We start from the raw sequence: 16,683 nt of genomic DNA, 5'->3' as shown, positions 1-16,683 counted from the left end.
TTTATATTCTAAGCTTCAAAAGAAATTCCTCTGCCAATTTGCTAGGTTTTGGAAAATTTCGTTAGCATTTGTAATGCTGCTTTGCACAAATTTATTATCAGCATATTACTTTAATTACTTGGAAATTAAGTACATGACATGAATGTCCTGAGGGGATAAATTTCCTGAGCCTATTGTAACACCCATCCAGCCCTCATCTACTGGCTGTTCTGTTTCAAAACCCGGCTGTTTTATTTGGCCCCAATTAATGGAAATTTTATTCAGCCCCAATTCATGGAAATTTTATTCCCTTCAAGAGACCTGTTAATGCCCTCGAGCGCTGTCCTCAGAAGGACTGATTATGACACGTGCTCTCCTGAGCTGGAGCCTTCCAACTGCCCAATGGCTACCTGTGTCAGCAGCTCAGGTATAGAAGAGCTCCGCAGGCAGATCATAGACACAGAGGCTCCTGCTTCAGGCTTTAGCTAGTCTGCTGACTAAAGGAAATGTTTGCATAAGTTGACAGCAAGTCTTGTCTTGATTTGGACTGAACTGGCAATATAGGCACACCAAATGAATGTAATTTGAAGAAAAAAACCACCACAGCAAAGCCTAGAATGCCTATATCAAACATTTGGTTCAGACTTGCATCCTGGCTCTGACAGTTACCAGTAGTAGGCACAATGGGGAAGTATAAAAGCGAGGCAGTGTGTGGCCATCTGTGCCCAGAAAAGTCTCTGAGTCTTCAGTAATTTGTGGGTCAGGAAGTTGTGGAACTGTGCGGCGATGCCAAAAATTTAGCCTGTTTTTTCTGCTAAAGCAGTATCTTCTCTGAGAGCTCTTTTTGTATTCCGCTCAGTAGGACCTACTCCTATAAATTCTCCAGCAAGCTATTGGATATGATTAAAAAAGGTCTACTATTTATCCCTTTATCTTTTGCAAACTGTTCCTCATACTCTTCTTTTGTTTCCCTTATTATCTCTTAGACTTAACCTGCCAGAATTTATAATCCTATTTTCCTCATATGGACATGATGCCAGCTTTCTGAAGGACGCTTGCAAAAGGCAGGCAGTCCAAGAGAGAGGAAATCCTACCTCCTGTGAGATAAAAAAAAAAGAACAACAAGCAAACAACAACAACAACAAAAAAAAAAACCAGTCACAGTTTTAATGAACTTTTTAGCAAACCTGATTATTTAAATGAAAATCAGACCCCAGTAATGTTTAGTGGATGCCTGGGTGAGCATGATGAATGTATTTGGCAGACACAATGCTGTTGGACGTTACATCTCTGAGGTCCTACCTACTGACATTGTGATTAAACCAAAGACACAGAATTTAATATTGTACAACCTGCTGATTAACAGTCTTGCTGTTATTTGTGCATCATCTTGGGACAACACTCCAGGACAATTCCAACTTTTAGCTTTGTTACTTGCTAACAGAAGGTGACAAAGCCTCATTTGCCATGGCAAGCTGGCAAGCAACCCGACTGTCCAGCAAACAATTTTGCCTCTTGGAAGTAACAACTCTGTCATTACCTGAAGCGATTTGTGGGAGAGGGGGCTGTACCGTTAAGATTTTGATATAAATGTACAAGTATTATATTCTTTAGCCATTGTTCTATTGTTTCCCATTTTTCATGTGAATATAGTTGCATATTCACTTGTAAGAAGCTGAAATTACTCATTCTTCTCCTTAACAATACATTTCTATCAGTCACCTAAACTTAAAATGACTGTCTCAAGATCACTCCAAATTAAATATTTTAATTATGCTTGTGCAAAGCCCTTCCTTCCATCAAAACTGAGTAACTGGCTTTTTCAGTTTATTTCAGCAAGAAAATCTGAAACCATTCCACTACAACTGACCCCAGCTACCACCCTGCCACTCTCCCTCTTCTTGGGCAGGCTTTTTGTAAGACTCGTTGTTCCTTCCAGCCAGACCAAGAACCCAGATGGTCCAGCTGGCTGTATTTGCAGAGGACAACTGGAATAGCCACAGCAGAGTAAATATTCCGTCAAAGTCCTCTGGAATAGCTCCTTATGGTAACACCTATCTCAGAGCCATTATCCTTTTCTATAACAGTGGCATTTAGCTGAAGTGCTGCTCTGCAGACAGGACTGCCTTTAGCAGTGGCATCTCCCTGTAAGCGTTACTGTCTCTTCTCATTGCTTTCCTTTCTAAACCAGTCACCAGCCTCTTTCTGTGACTGCCCTTTTCCCACTTCCAACAGCTGTTCTTTAGAGCTTAAATGTTCCTGACTGGAGATGTTAACTTAAAGATCTAAAGGCTCCCTTGTATCTGATTTGTAAAGGAGACACTTTATTTCTACTTGATCAGAATGCAGTTATTCTTGATTTGTACCAAGGCGATTAAAATGAAGTATTATTCCCTTTTTTATTTAAAAAAATATTTAATATATTTTTTCATATCTTAAGATACACAAGACCTTCAGCATTACGGTTCTTTTCTGTATGGTAAGTTTATATTATTATACTGCTTGCATATTTCTTTCATTTAATGTTTTGATTTGGGAACAATTTTCTTTCTTCACGGTTAATATTTCCAGCAAAAGCAGTTCTCTAGAAGGGTTCATATTTCTGGAACTGGTTCCTTAAACTTGTTTTGTAGCTCACGCCTGGGTCTCAAATCCATGCCCTCTGTCACCTTGCTCCTGACCTCATCAGATGCCTGCTCATCTCTCTGTTTCTGCTCTTCTACCTAGAATGAATTGAACGTGAGAGGTGAGAGCATTGCTCAAACAACTCTGAAAGAAGAGAGTAGTGTGATTTAACCCTCTATGAAGGGTAGAGAAAAAGTCACTGCTATGTCTGTTTATAAGCAGTTTTCACAAAGGGTTGAAGCCTATCGGGTTAGACTTTAAAACAAACTGAATGAAGTGTGAAGTCTCAAAGTCCTTTAAAGGAAAGAAGACTGCCTGTAAAACATGCTTTTCTAGCAGATAGTTGATAACATACAGGATTGTTTCTACATGTAGGTCAGAGAAAGCCAAGTAGGGCACTGCTCTTTCAACGAATTTTATGCAGAAGGGTTTCCTCTGCCCTTGTAAAATATGTGAACAAAATTCACTGTTCTATGAAAGCTATCTACATTAATAAAGGCTGTTCAGCCCCTGGAATGGAGTCATGACTGAGCCAGCAGCACTGCCAGAATCTCTCCAATGCCAGTCATATCCTATGACCTGTGTATGTCCCTATTCTCTGCCTTGTTGTGCTACGTCTGCACTACCAGGATGCAGATGGCTGCATTATTTGGCTATGTCTGCACTTCTCATGTTGACCACCCCTTCAAGTTTGCCACACATTTCTACAGTCTTCCTTATTAGACACATTTTCATAGGTCTCAAGCTGTGTTGAACACAAACTGATGTGCTTACCAGGTGAGGTGTGATCCCATTTATAACGCACAAGCACTTCTTCTGTCTGTATCTCTGAGCTAGTCCACCTGTTGGTAAGACTGTAAGAGCACCAGCAGACTCCAAATGCCCTCAACAGCTACCTATCAGACCTCTACTCCTGCACCTTGCACCCATTAGCCACAGAGATGCATCTAACTCGGGCCCTAATCCTTTCTCCTTGCCATGCTACATCCTGCCTAGTCTACAAGATTTTCTTGCTTGACCTTGGCCCTGTCTCATGGCTGTGGTATCTAAAACATATCCAAAAGCTGAAAGAGTGTGCTAACCCCCATGTTTCGTCTTTCACACACATGAAGTGAATATGCCATTTGAATACACCGGTGTGCGAGTAATGAACTACTAAACCAGGTCCTTGGCCCTGGAAAAAAGAATCAAGATATGAAGATGTCTTTGTTTGCTTCAAACACTTCCTGGTTTTAAAAGATTTTTAAAGATTTTTTTATTTTTCTTGTGAAGGCTATTTGGATTTAGGGTTTAATCCTGTTGCAATTGGGAAGACGTTAGGTTCACTGATGCACCACTTATAACCACCTTCAGAAGTCAAGATTCTTACCTTGATGATAGATGTTTCCATGATATTTAAATAGGACTAATTTCCAGCAGGTTTAAGATCAGGTTTCTCAGACTTGGGAGTGATGGCACCTTTGTGTTCTCCGTTCCTTTAGGCCATTGCTCCAGCAACTCTAAGCTCCTCCTGGTGTTACTCTAAATGTATAAAAGGGAACAGTATTTTTACAGCCTAATTTAGTAAAATAAAAACAACAGTCCATAAGACAGAGAAAAAAGCATTTTTCAAGCTTAAGGGCCCGCACACTGCAAATTCTTGAAGGTTTCCTGCAAACACACCATGTGGTAGTGCTTCTCACAGGAACAGTTCAAAAATCTTAGAACTGCAGATGTGTAGCAGCCTCAGCATAGAAATATGCACCAGGATTCTTAGCCCTGTGCAGTGCTGTTATCACTGAAACTAAACCAAGAATAGGGACCTCAGATCCTCTTAACACTGCAAAACATAGTGTGGCTGAAGTTCTGTGTTGATACTCGCTTTGTTGGAAGAGCTGGTTCAATAATCACTACCTTTAACTGCTCATTCCTCTTCCTTTCACCCTCTGGAGTGTGTCTTGCCTTGGTTGTGCTCACTCAATTGTCTGTACAATTCCAGTTTCTCAAGCAGATAAACACAGTCTGAGGCCAGGCAGCTGCTGCCCTCTCTTCCTGCTGCTGTTCCTACATCAGCCCTGGAGACAGCTCAGCTGCAGAAAAACTGGACCAGAGACCTGTTTCCACAGTTTCTGTTCTTCCTCCTTTAAGGAAGAATTGTGTTCAGGGGATAGCACCCGCACAAAGAAAGGCATGGAGATAATAGGGTGTTGTAGGATGGAATTCGGGACTGACTTTTCACAGCACCACACAGTCAAACTGCCTCAAACTGGTTGTGAAACTGCGGAGTAAACGGGATATGTGAAATGATCCTTTTCAAAAGCACCTTCAAATTTTCAGCTTGCCTTTTTTTTTTGTTTTCCGCACTGACCTACTTTGCAGCAGTTACACAAACAACTGCATCAGCACACAGAAGAACGTGCTGAGCTGTGGTACAAAGATCTGTCACCACAAAGCAACTGTGGAGGCAGTGAGCTTTTTAACCTGCATTGCTGGCAGAGAAAATTTTCATAGCGTTATGTGGCATGACAAAAAGGTTGGAAGTTGTCTAGAAGTCGAGCAAAAAAACCCCCCCACACCCTGAAATCTCTGAATGAACGGTTCTCAAAGCACCACACATCTCTCTAATGTTTGCAAATTATGTACAAGAAGGATAAAATTAAGCACTCTCTAGGAGTACCTGACTTTTACTTACGCGTAGAGCATTCCACTTCTGTTGTTAGGCTTTTAAAGTTCATAAGTTTCCAGACCTTTGCATCTTGTACTGGAATTCTGGGGCACATTTTTGCAGTGGGAGCTAAGGCTGACCACTGTACTGGCTAGCCAAGAGGTAAGATCTGCTCTCCAGCAATGTCTCCTGGCATTCAAAACCAGCGCACGGCCTCTAGAACTGACATTGGGCTGCTATTTAATTCAGACATATACATTATTTGAACATAAAGCTACATTTTTCATATGTACTTGTGCACCACCACTGACCAAAGCAACAGTTGGTCATGAAAGTTCCTAGGTCACGTCGTACTCAAAGGGTTCGTAACCAACTGGTTTGCATCTCAAAAGAAATATCACGAGTAAACATTTAGTTTTCAGGAATCGCCTATACTAAAGGCTTTTCACTAACTTCGTGTCCTCTAAAAATTTTCCAGGGAAAATGCATCTTCACCTGCAGTATTCCCGCTGCTTAAAATATTGAACCAGCCAAGGACAACAGGACAGGCTGGTCAATAATCCATTTCACAGACTTCCTTCTTGATTTTGTATTTTGAACGCTATACTAGTTTTAATGACACTGCTGTTCATGTGTACTGCAGGCTTTTGATTTATTAACACTGTAAATGAGAGCATCAGTTATCGCCTTGAGCTATTCTGACCCTTGACAAGCAAGCATTCGCCATGCACTATGCAATGCCGGAAAGGCTGCTCCACAGTTGTAGCAGGTAAGTGTTTCTTTCTTTGAAAATGCGAGTCCTCCGATAATAAATTGGAAGGATATATCATCAGAAGCTAAACTCCTGCATTAAAATAAGGCACATTTTACTTTTGTTCAGCTGTCAAACTGTGCATTTATTTGCTTCATTATAAACTTGTTCCAGCTTTACATGCCATCAACACACATCCATAAATCGCTGGCAAGCCTGATTTCCAGTTTATGCAAGGTGTACTTACATCCACTTCTTCACAACACTAAGTTTGTCTTTGACAGCATTAGAAGTGCTGTCGGCATTTTAAAGACTTCTAGATGAGGTAGCAACACGTTTTGTTTAGCCTTCCCTGGTACCAAATCACCCCCCAGTAACTACAGGGGCATCTAAAGCTACCGGTATTTAACGTCGGGGGAGTTAGTTAGAAGGTCAGGCTTTGCTTTCCTCATCCAGCCCGAAGCTCCAGATGTGCAGTCCTCAGGCTGTAAAAGGAAAACCAACCAGCTCCCAGGGGGAGTTTTACAGCCCGCTGCTGCGCCTGTCAGCCCAGCGTCAGCGGGTACAGCTGCTCTCCGGCCACGCCCATCCCAAGTCGGAAGGGTCCGACCGGGGCCTACACGATCGCAGCCAGGAGCTGAGGGGCACCTTCGCAGGCGGGAGCACACCGGCCGCCCCTCCCTCCCTCCCTCACTCCCTCCCTCCCTCACTCCCTCCCTCTCGGTGTCCGCTCCCCCTCAGGCCAACAGCAGCTAACGGCCGCCGCGCTCGGGGCGGAGCTCCTCTATCGAAGGGGTGACGCGGCAGCGCTGCACGCTCGTGCTTGCCTCGCGCGGCGGCGCTGACGTTTCGGCAGCATGGCGCCCACGGGGCTGGCCGGACCCGACCCGCCGGGTAACGGGCGCGAGCGTTGGGGGGTGGGTGGAGGTGGTGCGTCTGCGCGCGCGCGCGCGCGCGTGTGTGTGTGTGTGTGTGTGTGTGTGTGTGTGTGTGTGTGTGTGTGTGTGTGTGTGATGTCGCCGTCCCAACCCTTCCCTGCTTCAGGCGGCGGCGGGCCGGGTCCCGCCACGTGCCGCTTGTTGTGGGACCGGTGGGCGCTGCCGAGCGGCGTGTGAGGGGCTGGCGGGCGCCGCGGTCCCTCCTCTCAGCTCCTGCTGCTCGGCCGCCGCTGGGCACACGCCGCAGCCGCGCTCCGGGGCGATGCTGGCGCGGCACTGTCAGGGGTTGGCAGCAGTTAGCGTTTGTAAAACCCGCGTGTGGCGGCTCGGCGGGCGTGTGCGCGCGTCGCCCTGTGGTGGTGCTGGCGGCGGTGGCGAATAAGGTTGCTTGTTGCAGGAGCCGCGGCCGCTCAGTTGCAGAGTCCCTTGGAGTAGACTTCGCTCTGCCTAGGAGGGGTGCGAGGACATTAGTTAAACCGGAAAAATAAAAACCAGCTGCGTGAGAGGCTGCAGCTTGGTGTGGGGAGTGCGCCAGTTGCTCCGGGGCTCTAAGCCAAAAGTGACTTTTTGCAAGTTAAACGCAAGTTGCTGTAAGGGAAGAGAAATAAAATCAGCTGCAAGTTGGCATTATCGGTGTTTTAAAATTGACAGTTCTGTCAGTGGCTGCTTTCAGTGGTGCTGCTACCTGCAGAGATTGCAAACACCTTGCTTTTTAGTATTTCTGAGGGAATGCCTGTTGCTGAACCTGTACTTCAGGCTGGCCTTGCATCCCTTGGCTTATTAAACAGACCTGCAGTCCTCCTCACTGCAGAGCTCTGTAGGGTGCCGACTTCATAAATCAACTTCTGTGGTCTGAGGTTTTTCCAGGTTCCTCTGGCAAAGAGGACGTTGACCTGCCCTTTCTCCTGTGATATTTGGGGTCAGGCCGTGGCTAGTGACTGTCTTGGTGCTGCAGAACCAGGTTTGGGTTGGCTGAGATAGGAAACATGGGAGGGTGTTTCAGCAGCAGCTTGAGAAGTAGTGGCAATGAGAGAAAAGTTCTGCTTGGATGGAAGCAAAAATTGTGTGGTAGAGGTGTTTGTGGAGCCCTTTGAACAGGCAGAAAGCAGTAGATGGTGGTGTGTACCTCTGGCAGTGATGCAAAGGACCCGTGTTCAGGAGCAGGCTGTCAGGAAGCTGATCGAGGCACTTCTCCCTAGCCTTTCAGCCAGTGGCAGGGCATGCCACAGAGTGAGACCACGTTGATCCGGTGGCCGGTTTGTTTCCCTGTGCCTCCTGCCTGTAATGCATATCAATCTGTTGTGAACAGTTTAATTCTGGGAGATGGCCAGTTTTAATTTCAGTGTGCTGCACAGTAGCTCTTTGAATGACAGAGAAACTTGGGTTTGGAACTGGTGTAGGAAATGCTGGTTTGCTGAATTGGAATGTACAAATGTGGGGTGGCTGTGTTGACCATTAGGACAGGTCAGTCTGGAAAATAGAGGGTTCCGTAAGTGCCTAAAGCTCCTTGTAGTTCTTCAATTTCTATTCTTTCACATTAACATGACAAAAATACTGTAATACTGTCACAGCTGGGTTGATCCTTTATTAAAAGCTTTGGAAGCAACTTGCAATCCTTTATTTCCTTCCAAGTACTTGTATACCAGACTGTTTTATACTAAGAATAAATTCTTAATAGAAGCATATGAACAATCATAGGATAGTTAGGGTTTAAAAGGACCTTAAGATCATCTGGTTCCAAACCCCCTGCCACGGGCTGGGGCACCTCACGCTCAATCATGTGTACCCCTGGTAGGCCACACACCTCCCTCGAGACCGGGTCAGCCCGACAAATGCGTGCCTTTGTGCCCTTCAAAGTCGAGTCACCTACTACTGTGACCCGCCGCTTTTTCCTGGAGGCACCGGTAGTGATCCTCTTTGCCGCTGCATCAGCAGGTTGTTCACTTGGTGCGGTGGGCGTTTCCTCGTTAGCCCCCTGCAGAGCTGCAAAGCGGTTTTCGGTGGGAACGTCGGATTTTGGAGGAAGCCCCTTGCTTTTAATTGGCCTCCTCCTTTTTTGTTGTGTTTTGTTGTTGTTACTAGCTCCCCTCTTCCTGGATTAGCACTCTCCTCCTTTTCCGCATGCGCTGTGTCGGGCGCTTGTGGCACCTGCAGAGCTTGGACCTGGAGCAAGCAGTCCTGCTTCCTCTCAGCTTCCCTGACATCTTTCAACCTATTGACAGCATCCCCCAGCTCAGCCCCTGCTGCAGCAGGACCTCCACCAGGGCGCACCAAGTGCAGCCCTGCCCATTGCGCACCGCTCCCTCACGAGACCAGTGCCGGCACTCTCTGCACTCCGAGCTCTGCACCGCAGCCTCCCCTCTCATCGGCTCTGTCTGGGTGCCTACGCTGCCACCGCCGGGGCAGCCACAGCAGGGTTGCCAGAGCGGGGCCTGGCCCTGAGGTCTGCCCACCTCGCGCTACCGGCGCCAACTGCTGCGCCACACCCTGTTCCCGCGCTCCCCTGGGCGGGTTTTAGCCGCTCAGGGCGGGACCGTTTCTCCTGGCGCCGCCCCCCGGGAGTCGCTGCTCGCCTCAGCGGCGCTGCCGGTTCCTGGGCAAGGCTTGGCGGGGGCTCGAGGCTCCGTCGGTTTCTCTCACCGCTCAGAACTGAGGCTCCTGGACGCGAGCTTTCCCCTCGCTCCGGGGTTGAAGGCGCCCTCTCCGGAGCCTCTCTCTTCGGCAAATGACCGAGGTTTTTCACCTTTTGAGAATCTTTTCAGGCATCAAAAAATGTCTTCTTAAGCAAATCGCCAGCCTCGATGTCTTGTTTTTTTTTTTTTGTTTTTTTTTTTTTTTTTTTTTTGTTTTTTTTTTTTTTTTTTTTTGTTTTTTTTTTTTTTTTTTTTGGTGAAGAAGATATGTTTATCCCTTCAGTTATGCACATATGGCTTTTATGTGGGTTGGGATGGAGAAATATCATCTTGCATTATCCCCTAAGCTGTTTAGTTGCCACATTGTGGAAATGTAAGATTACAGTTGGGCAAAGTTTAGAACTGTTTAGAACTGTTAGTGTCAGAATGCTTGTAGGGGTGAACAACTGTACCAGAGAGACACCGAATGCTGTGCAGACTTACTTGAAAACATCTGCAAGATGCAAAAGTAGTTGTAGCTGATACAGTTTTGCTTTCCAGACTAGTAATTCCCTTGTTCACATGATCTCAAGCTGGAGTATTTACCTTGGGGAAGTGAAGTAGGGTATTATGATTTTTTATTCTGTGTTCCGTATCCCACTGACTTCCAAGCCACTGCTGCTGGGTCACTTTTGTTCTCTCTTGATATGGTCTGCTAAACTAGTTGCAGCCCTAGAACACTCTGTGGTAATGTGCTTTAAGTTTTAAGTTTCTGTAGAGTGTAAACCCAAGGTAGTTGGTCCTGTTATCACTGCCCTTTTCTTACGATTTCTGTTATAGCTGTAGAGGCAGTTTTTCTCCTGGACACTTCTGAATAGGAGAGGGAATCCACTTCCCAAAGTTCACCAGTGATCTTCCTAAAACAAATCTTAATCAACTTCTGGCTGAGCAGAGGTAGGAGTAGGGTTTGTAAACAAAAGACAAAACAAACAAACAAAAGACTGGACTGATTTTTTGCTACTTAGGAATTTCTCCAAACATCTTTTCATTTATTTGGTAACAAACTCTTGTGCCCTCTCTGTGCTGGAGAGGGGAATTATGTGAGTTGAATTCTGAATTAAGGTTATGGCAGTTGTTTAGCAGAGCTGACTCCCAGCCTCCTGCCTCCTTTTCTCCCAAGGGCAGAGTTCAGCACTTTTTAGTATGGCTTTATAACGCATAAAGGTCCTTTTCAACTTAATTGATTCCAAGATCATCAAGTGCAACAGATTCCACAGGACTGCCAAGTCCACCACTAAACCATGTCACTTAAGGGCCTTGTCTGCATGGGTTTTGAACATTTCCAGGGATGGTGATTCCACCACTTTCTTGGACAGCCTGTTACAATACTTGACTACCCTTCTGGTGAATAAATTTTTCCTAATATCCAGTCTAAACCTCCTCTGGTGCAGCTTGAGGCCATTTCCTTTTGTCCATTCACTTATTACTTAGGGGAAAAGACCAGCTGCCGCTTTGCGCCATCCTCCTTTCAGTTAGATGTGTTACCGTGACCGAATTGATCCTTTCTGATTTCTGGGATCTTTTTGGACCTGTCTGCAGGCTTTGTTTCCAACTTAAAAATTTCATTGCCAGTGTGCCAGAGCACAAATTCAAGTAGTGCAGGCTCCTAATGGAAGAAGAATCAAGTATTACCCATAACAGGGACAGGTAAACTGGGCCTTGGCGGGCTTGGCGCTATGTCATCCATTTGTAAAATTTAGAGTCTGTGTACCTCTGGCACTGATGGTCACCTTCATGATTCCCACCTTATTCCTTGCAGCCTTTTAAGATGGTGCTGAAGCTGCACAAATCTTGAAAGCTTCTTCAGAATAAGGGAGAAGACTTGAGGCAGATATCTGTGCTCCTATGAGCAGGAACCCTTACACAGAAATGGCATCTGGTCAGTGAGGAAAGCTGTAGAGAAAGCAAAACAGACTACATGCAGTGCAGGATTTAAACCCATAGTATGTATATTTGTTTGCTTTCCAGTGTGCATGAGAAGATAGTCTGGAAGCTCATAGGTAAAAGGGACAGAAGCCTGCAGAAGGAAAGACTGGTTCTGTGAGAGCTCCGATGGCCTGGCTCAGCTGTCTGGGCTGCAGCTGTCGCAGTCCAGGAGTTGAGTCAGGAAGTTGCATTAAACCAAAAGCAAACTCTAATATGTGCGTCTCATTGGGTTGTAGCTCTTGCAAAGCATGTAAGTTATGCTCCATGGGAGTCTGCATTGCAGCTGTACTTTCAGATACAGTTTTTTAGTCTTGCTTCTGAAAGCCTTTAGCTCAAGGACGGATTTTATTTTCATGAATATTTTGATGGCTTAATGTTAGTAGGTTTAAGCTGTTGTATAAGAAGCTGTGGAGCCTGCCTGTGTGGTGTTAAAACTTTCATTTTGAAATGAGAGTGGCTTGCTTTTCTGTATTTTAATCTCCCTTCAAATTTTACGTACTTGTTAGAGAGCAAATTTTATTTGGCTTCTCTTATTGCTGAGACTACATCTGATTTAGAGCTCTTTTTCCAAAGCGTCGGTATAAATGTAACGTTGCAATACTTTAATCCTGGCCTCATCTTCTTTCCAGCATAATCATTTTTAACAATACTGATGTCAAAAAAGAAGTTGCATTGCAAGAAGACAGAAGGAAAAAAGTCAAATCAGTTAGCAGTTGCCAGTGATTTTAAGTGCTACTGTTGTAAGTTATATTGAGATGTAAGGATATTTTTGTGCTTCAGAAATTACTCATTTTTACAAGTGTTTTGATGATAGCGCCTAATCAAAATGCAAAACAGGTTTACTGAAACTGACTAAGCCCAGGCTGAACGAAGGAGAGAGGTGAAGAGTAGCACATTGTTCATCTACATAGTTATAAAAGATAAGCGAGGTCCCATTCTTGTTAATTGGGATTTTTGTGGTGATTTTTCTTTTTTAATGCCTCAGCTTATAGTTTTGACTTTTTGTTTGATGTTTGGGATGGGTTTTATTTGGGATCTTAAAGCAGTACAACTCTGCAGCTTCATTCATGATAGCTCTGAAATGTCCATAGGTTTCTGTTTCTGTCATTCCTAGACTTATCCTGTATAGTACCGTATAATTAGCATGTGACTTGCCTGATTTGTTTTCTTCTGGCAGAGAAGAAGAACATCTTGCTGTGTTTGTGCAAAATAAAGCAAAGCCCAGCAATTTTCTGTTGGTGTCTGAGTGGCGTTTGCTCACTCAACAGAAGTACTTGGGGTGTTGGTTGATGAAAAACTGAACACGAGCTGGCAATGTGCACTTGCAGCCCAGAAAGCCAACCATATCCTGGGCTGCATCAGAAGAAGCATGACCAGCAGGTCGAAGGAGGTGATCCTGCCCCTCTACCCTGCTCTCATGAGACCTCACTTGGAGTATTGTGTGCAGTTCTGGTGTCCTCAACATAAAAAGGACATGGAACTGTTGGAACAAGTCCAGAGGAGGGCCATGAGGATGATCAGGGGACTGGAGCACCTCCCGTATGAAGATAGGCTGAGAAAGTTGTGGCTGTTCAGCCTGGAGAAGAGAAGGCTGCACGGAGACCTCATAGCAGCCTTCCAGTACATGAAGGGGGCCTATAGGGATGCTGGGGAGGGACTCTTCATTAGGGACTGTAGTGATAGGACAAGGGGTAACGGGTTAAAACTTAACCAGGGGAAGTTTAGATTGGATATAAGGAGGAAGTTTTTTACTGAGAGGGTGGTGAGGCACTGGAATGGGTTGCCCAAGAAAGTTGTGGATGCTACATCCCTGGCGGTGTTCAAGGCTGGGTCGGACAGAGCCTTGGGTGGCATGGTTTAGTGTGAGGTGTTCCTGCTCATGGCAGGGGGCTGGAACTAGATGATCTTTAAGGTCCTTTCCAACCCTAACTATTCTGTGATTTTATGATTCTGTAAGTACAAAATCGTTATTTAATCTGTTGAAGAATTGGTTTTGCTCACTCATTTGATCTCTATCATTATGATACAGACAATTAAATTTGTTGTTTTTTTTTGTTTGTTTCAGTAAAGTTCACTGGTTTCTGGTTTGCATTTGTGTATCACTTACAGTATGGTGTCTGGTACTAAGAGGCAGCTCTGCGTTGCTGTTCAAATGTTGCTATGGTGGAAATTGTAACATTTTTCGGTGTTGGAGGCTGGTTTATATAGAGCGATTGTTGTTTGTCCTTGTGAACTTTTGACGCTCTTTTTTTTTTGTGCAAGTGACTGTACTTTGGTGAAGGACCAATTGAGTCTAATTCTATTTAGATAGATGCAGCAGTTACCTGACATCAGGTGATTGGAGCTGTGGGTGAAATAAACCAATTACTGTTTGATTTCAGTAGAGGATTGGTTATTTTATTCATTTTCTTAAATAGGAAAGAGCTCAGGTTGCACAAGTGTATAGATAGGGAATTTCAAAGCTGCTGAAATACTGGATTTATTTTCTTACAGCGGATCTCCAGAAAAGTGTGGAAGATGAAATTGAATCAATTCTGCAAGAGCGGATAATGGTTCTGGATGGAGGCATGGGTACCATGATCCAGCAACATGCCCTGTCGGAAGAGGATTTCCGAGGGCATGAATTTAAAGATCATTCCAGGCCTTTGAAAGGCAATAATGACCTTCTCAGCATAACTCAACCTGATATAATTTGTGACATACACAAGGTGGGTGTTCTGATTTCTATCTCTTCACAAGAGAAGGAAGGAAAATTGGGCCTGTACACTCCCTTTTTCCATGCCACAGGCTGCTGGCTCTCCTGAGTCTTTCGGGAATAGGGAAGAGAATGCTAGGTAACCATGCGAAAAAGAATGAGCAGATTTGACTGTTCTGGCTGTGTGAGCACAGCATTCGTGTCTTGGTTCCTGATGTCTCCCAGGCAGTGTTGTTTTTAAATCCCTTTTTGACTTATGTCCCTGATGCATTTCTGTTAATTGCAGATTCTGATTTATTTAGTTTTTCTTTCTTTTTCTCCTCCTCAAACAGCACTTGAAATGTGTCTAAGTAGGACATATTCTGGAATTCTGGATGCGTGTTTCCGTAATTGTGTATTAAAGAGCTGTTAAATGTGGCAGCCTGAAGCAAGCCTCTCCACAGTTAATGACTATGTGGGCTTCTTAATGAGTATATATGGTTCTATATTCTCAGATTTTCCCTAGAATATTAATGTGTGGCCCAGAGAATAAAACAGTCTAGGGTTGATCATTAGGAATTTGCAAACAGATTTTATTATCTTTCTATCTTCAATTAGACTTCAAAAAGCAACTTCCTAAATTGTGTATTTTTTGAGTTGCGGCTATTTATTGGTCTTACTGTAATAACTGGCACTTTTGAATAGCATGGCAACTAGTAGATAACCAGTTGGAACAGAGCCTTGCATCTGTTCTGGGTTTTTCCAATTATTTATTAAAGGATCTGTATTTCATTGACTAGAATCATAATTGGCTTATGTCTGTGAAACTTGTTATGTAGTCTGTATTTTTATATTCTTGCTGTCATTCTTTGGATTTTAAGAACGATGAATTAAAAATTTCATGAGGAAATATTTGTAGATTGAGTTCGGTCCCTAGACTGTCAACTGAGCTGTAGTGGTCATGAACCTTGGAATTTCTAATAGCCTGTGGTTTTGATTCAGTAAGCTGGTTTAACAGTTGAATTTTGTAGGTTTAGCAGAGCAATAGTGATGTGACTTGAGAATTAATGTATTGAGTCCCCACGCCTGCAGCAACCTTTTGAGTCAGGTGCATTCTGAGCCGTGGGTGATGATTTCATGTTTTATAGCTACCAGTTGTTATTTCTTCTGAGAATCAGACAGAACTTGAAATAATAGATTAAAATATTTCTACAAAGTAACTGTAATCCCACTATATGCATGGTTGACGGTGGGATTTTTTTGTTGTTGTGGTTTGTTTTTTTGGGGCTTGTTGGTTGGTTTTGGGTTTTGGGTTTTTTTTTTTCATTAATTGCCCTTTGACTCATTTCCTTAATGAGTCAGATCTCACAGGTATCTGTAACTTGAAAAGTAAACATTGGGCCTTAGCTCCTCTGATAAAGTTGGTAAGAGAGGTGATGTATTTTCAAAGGCAAAAATGATCTTCCTGCTTTTAGCATATTATTTCCTTTATGGTGGTAGGCAGTAAAATTTAAGGGCCTTTGCTAAAATGATAGATCTGAACTAAACAAAAGCTGGTATAAAGCTGTACACATTTAACATCTTTCTTTAGTCTAGGTGGTTTTCAGAAACTTCATGACTTGGTTATTAGTGTACACTTAAGACCTTGTGTATTTCCGTATACCTATTTGTAGGTGTTTCCATATGTATCCAGGAGGAGTTGAGAGAAAGCATAGTTTGCAGCAAAACATGTTTAAAGCAATTTAATTATTTTTTGCTGTTCTTTGGATCAAGGCTTTATTGGTCTTGTTGAAGCTGCTGAGCTCATCTGCTTCTTGCAGGAAAATCCAAGTGGTTTATTTTTAATGTTTTTTTGACTTTCTAGTATTTCAGATCTCATAATTTTCTTGAATATGCAGGGGTCATCTAAGGGTTAACATGATTAAAAAGAAGAATTAGGGAGGGAGGAGGGCAACTGATAGAGGTTATAAAACCACAGGCTACGATCTGAAAAAGTATTTCAACTTGCATTGATTTCAGCTTACTTCAGTGGGAATTATACAACCAAAATGGAGCAGAAAGCTTAATTGCGTTGTGAATCTGGGCCATTAGTTAAACTTTAAATGTGATCTGCACAAAGCATAATTCCATTAAGTTTATAATCTGTCCCAGTTTGCTCATGTGCTGTACAGCTCCTTTCAGAGTGTTTAAATTCTCTAATTCTCTGTTGTTGTTTAACTGGTGCCTCTTCTGAGTTTGCCCACAGCAGCCCTCGCTTGCTGATGGCATTTGGACTATGTCCGACCATGTCTCTGTGGAAGTCTGGAATGTGCTGCAGGTACTGGACTTAGTGGTAGGGGTGACTCTATAAATGTCCCTTGTTAATAGAAAGTGTGGCTGACACAACCACCCCAAAAATTGGTTACATGGAAGACTTCTGTTGCTTTGGTCATGTGCTGTTGAGTAAGGTGTTCAGAGTTTGATCTCGTTTGAAT

At 43.9% G+C, this 16,683-nt stretch overlaps 1 protein-coding gene across 1 annotated transcript in view; it reads left to right on the top strand.

The window, feature by feature from the left end:
* Window positions 1-6,856: 6,856 nt before the first annotated feature.
* The window catches only part of MTR (5-methyltetrahydrofolate-homocysteine methyltransferase), a gene marked incomplete at its 5' end in the record, with an annotated part of 57,069 nt that continues 47,242 nt past the window's right edge, over window positions 6,857-16,683 (top strand). The window contains 2 exons of the mRNA XM_080616563.1: window positions 6,857-6,893; window positions 14,029-14,243. Of these exons, the coding sequence (XP_080472689.1) occupies window positions 6,857-6,893; window positions 14,029-14,243 (252 nt within the window). The remainder of the gene's footprint in view (window positions 6,894-14,028; window positions 14,244-16,683) is intronic.

This window comes from Psittacula echo (assembly GCF_963264785.1).
Source record: "Psittacula echo genome assembly, chromosome: 4".
Lineage (NCBI taxonomy): Eukaryota > Metazoa > Chordata > Aves > Psittaciformes > Psittacidae > Psittacula > Psittacula echo.
The sequence above is the reverse complement of the archived record's forward strand: the minus strand, read 5'-3'. Positions and strand labels throughout refer to the sequence as shown.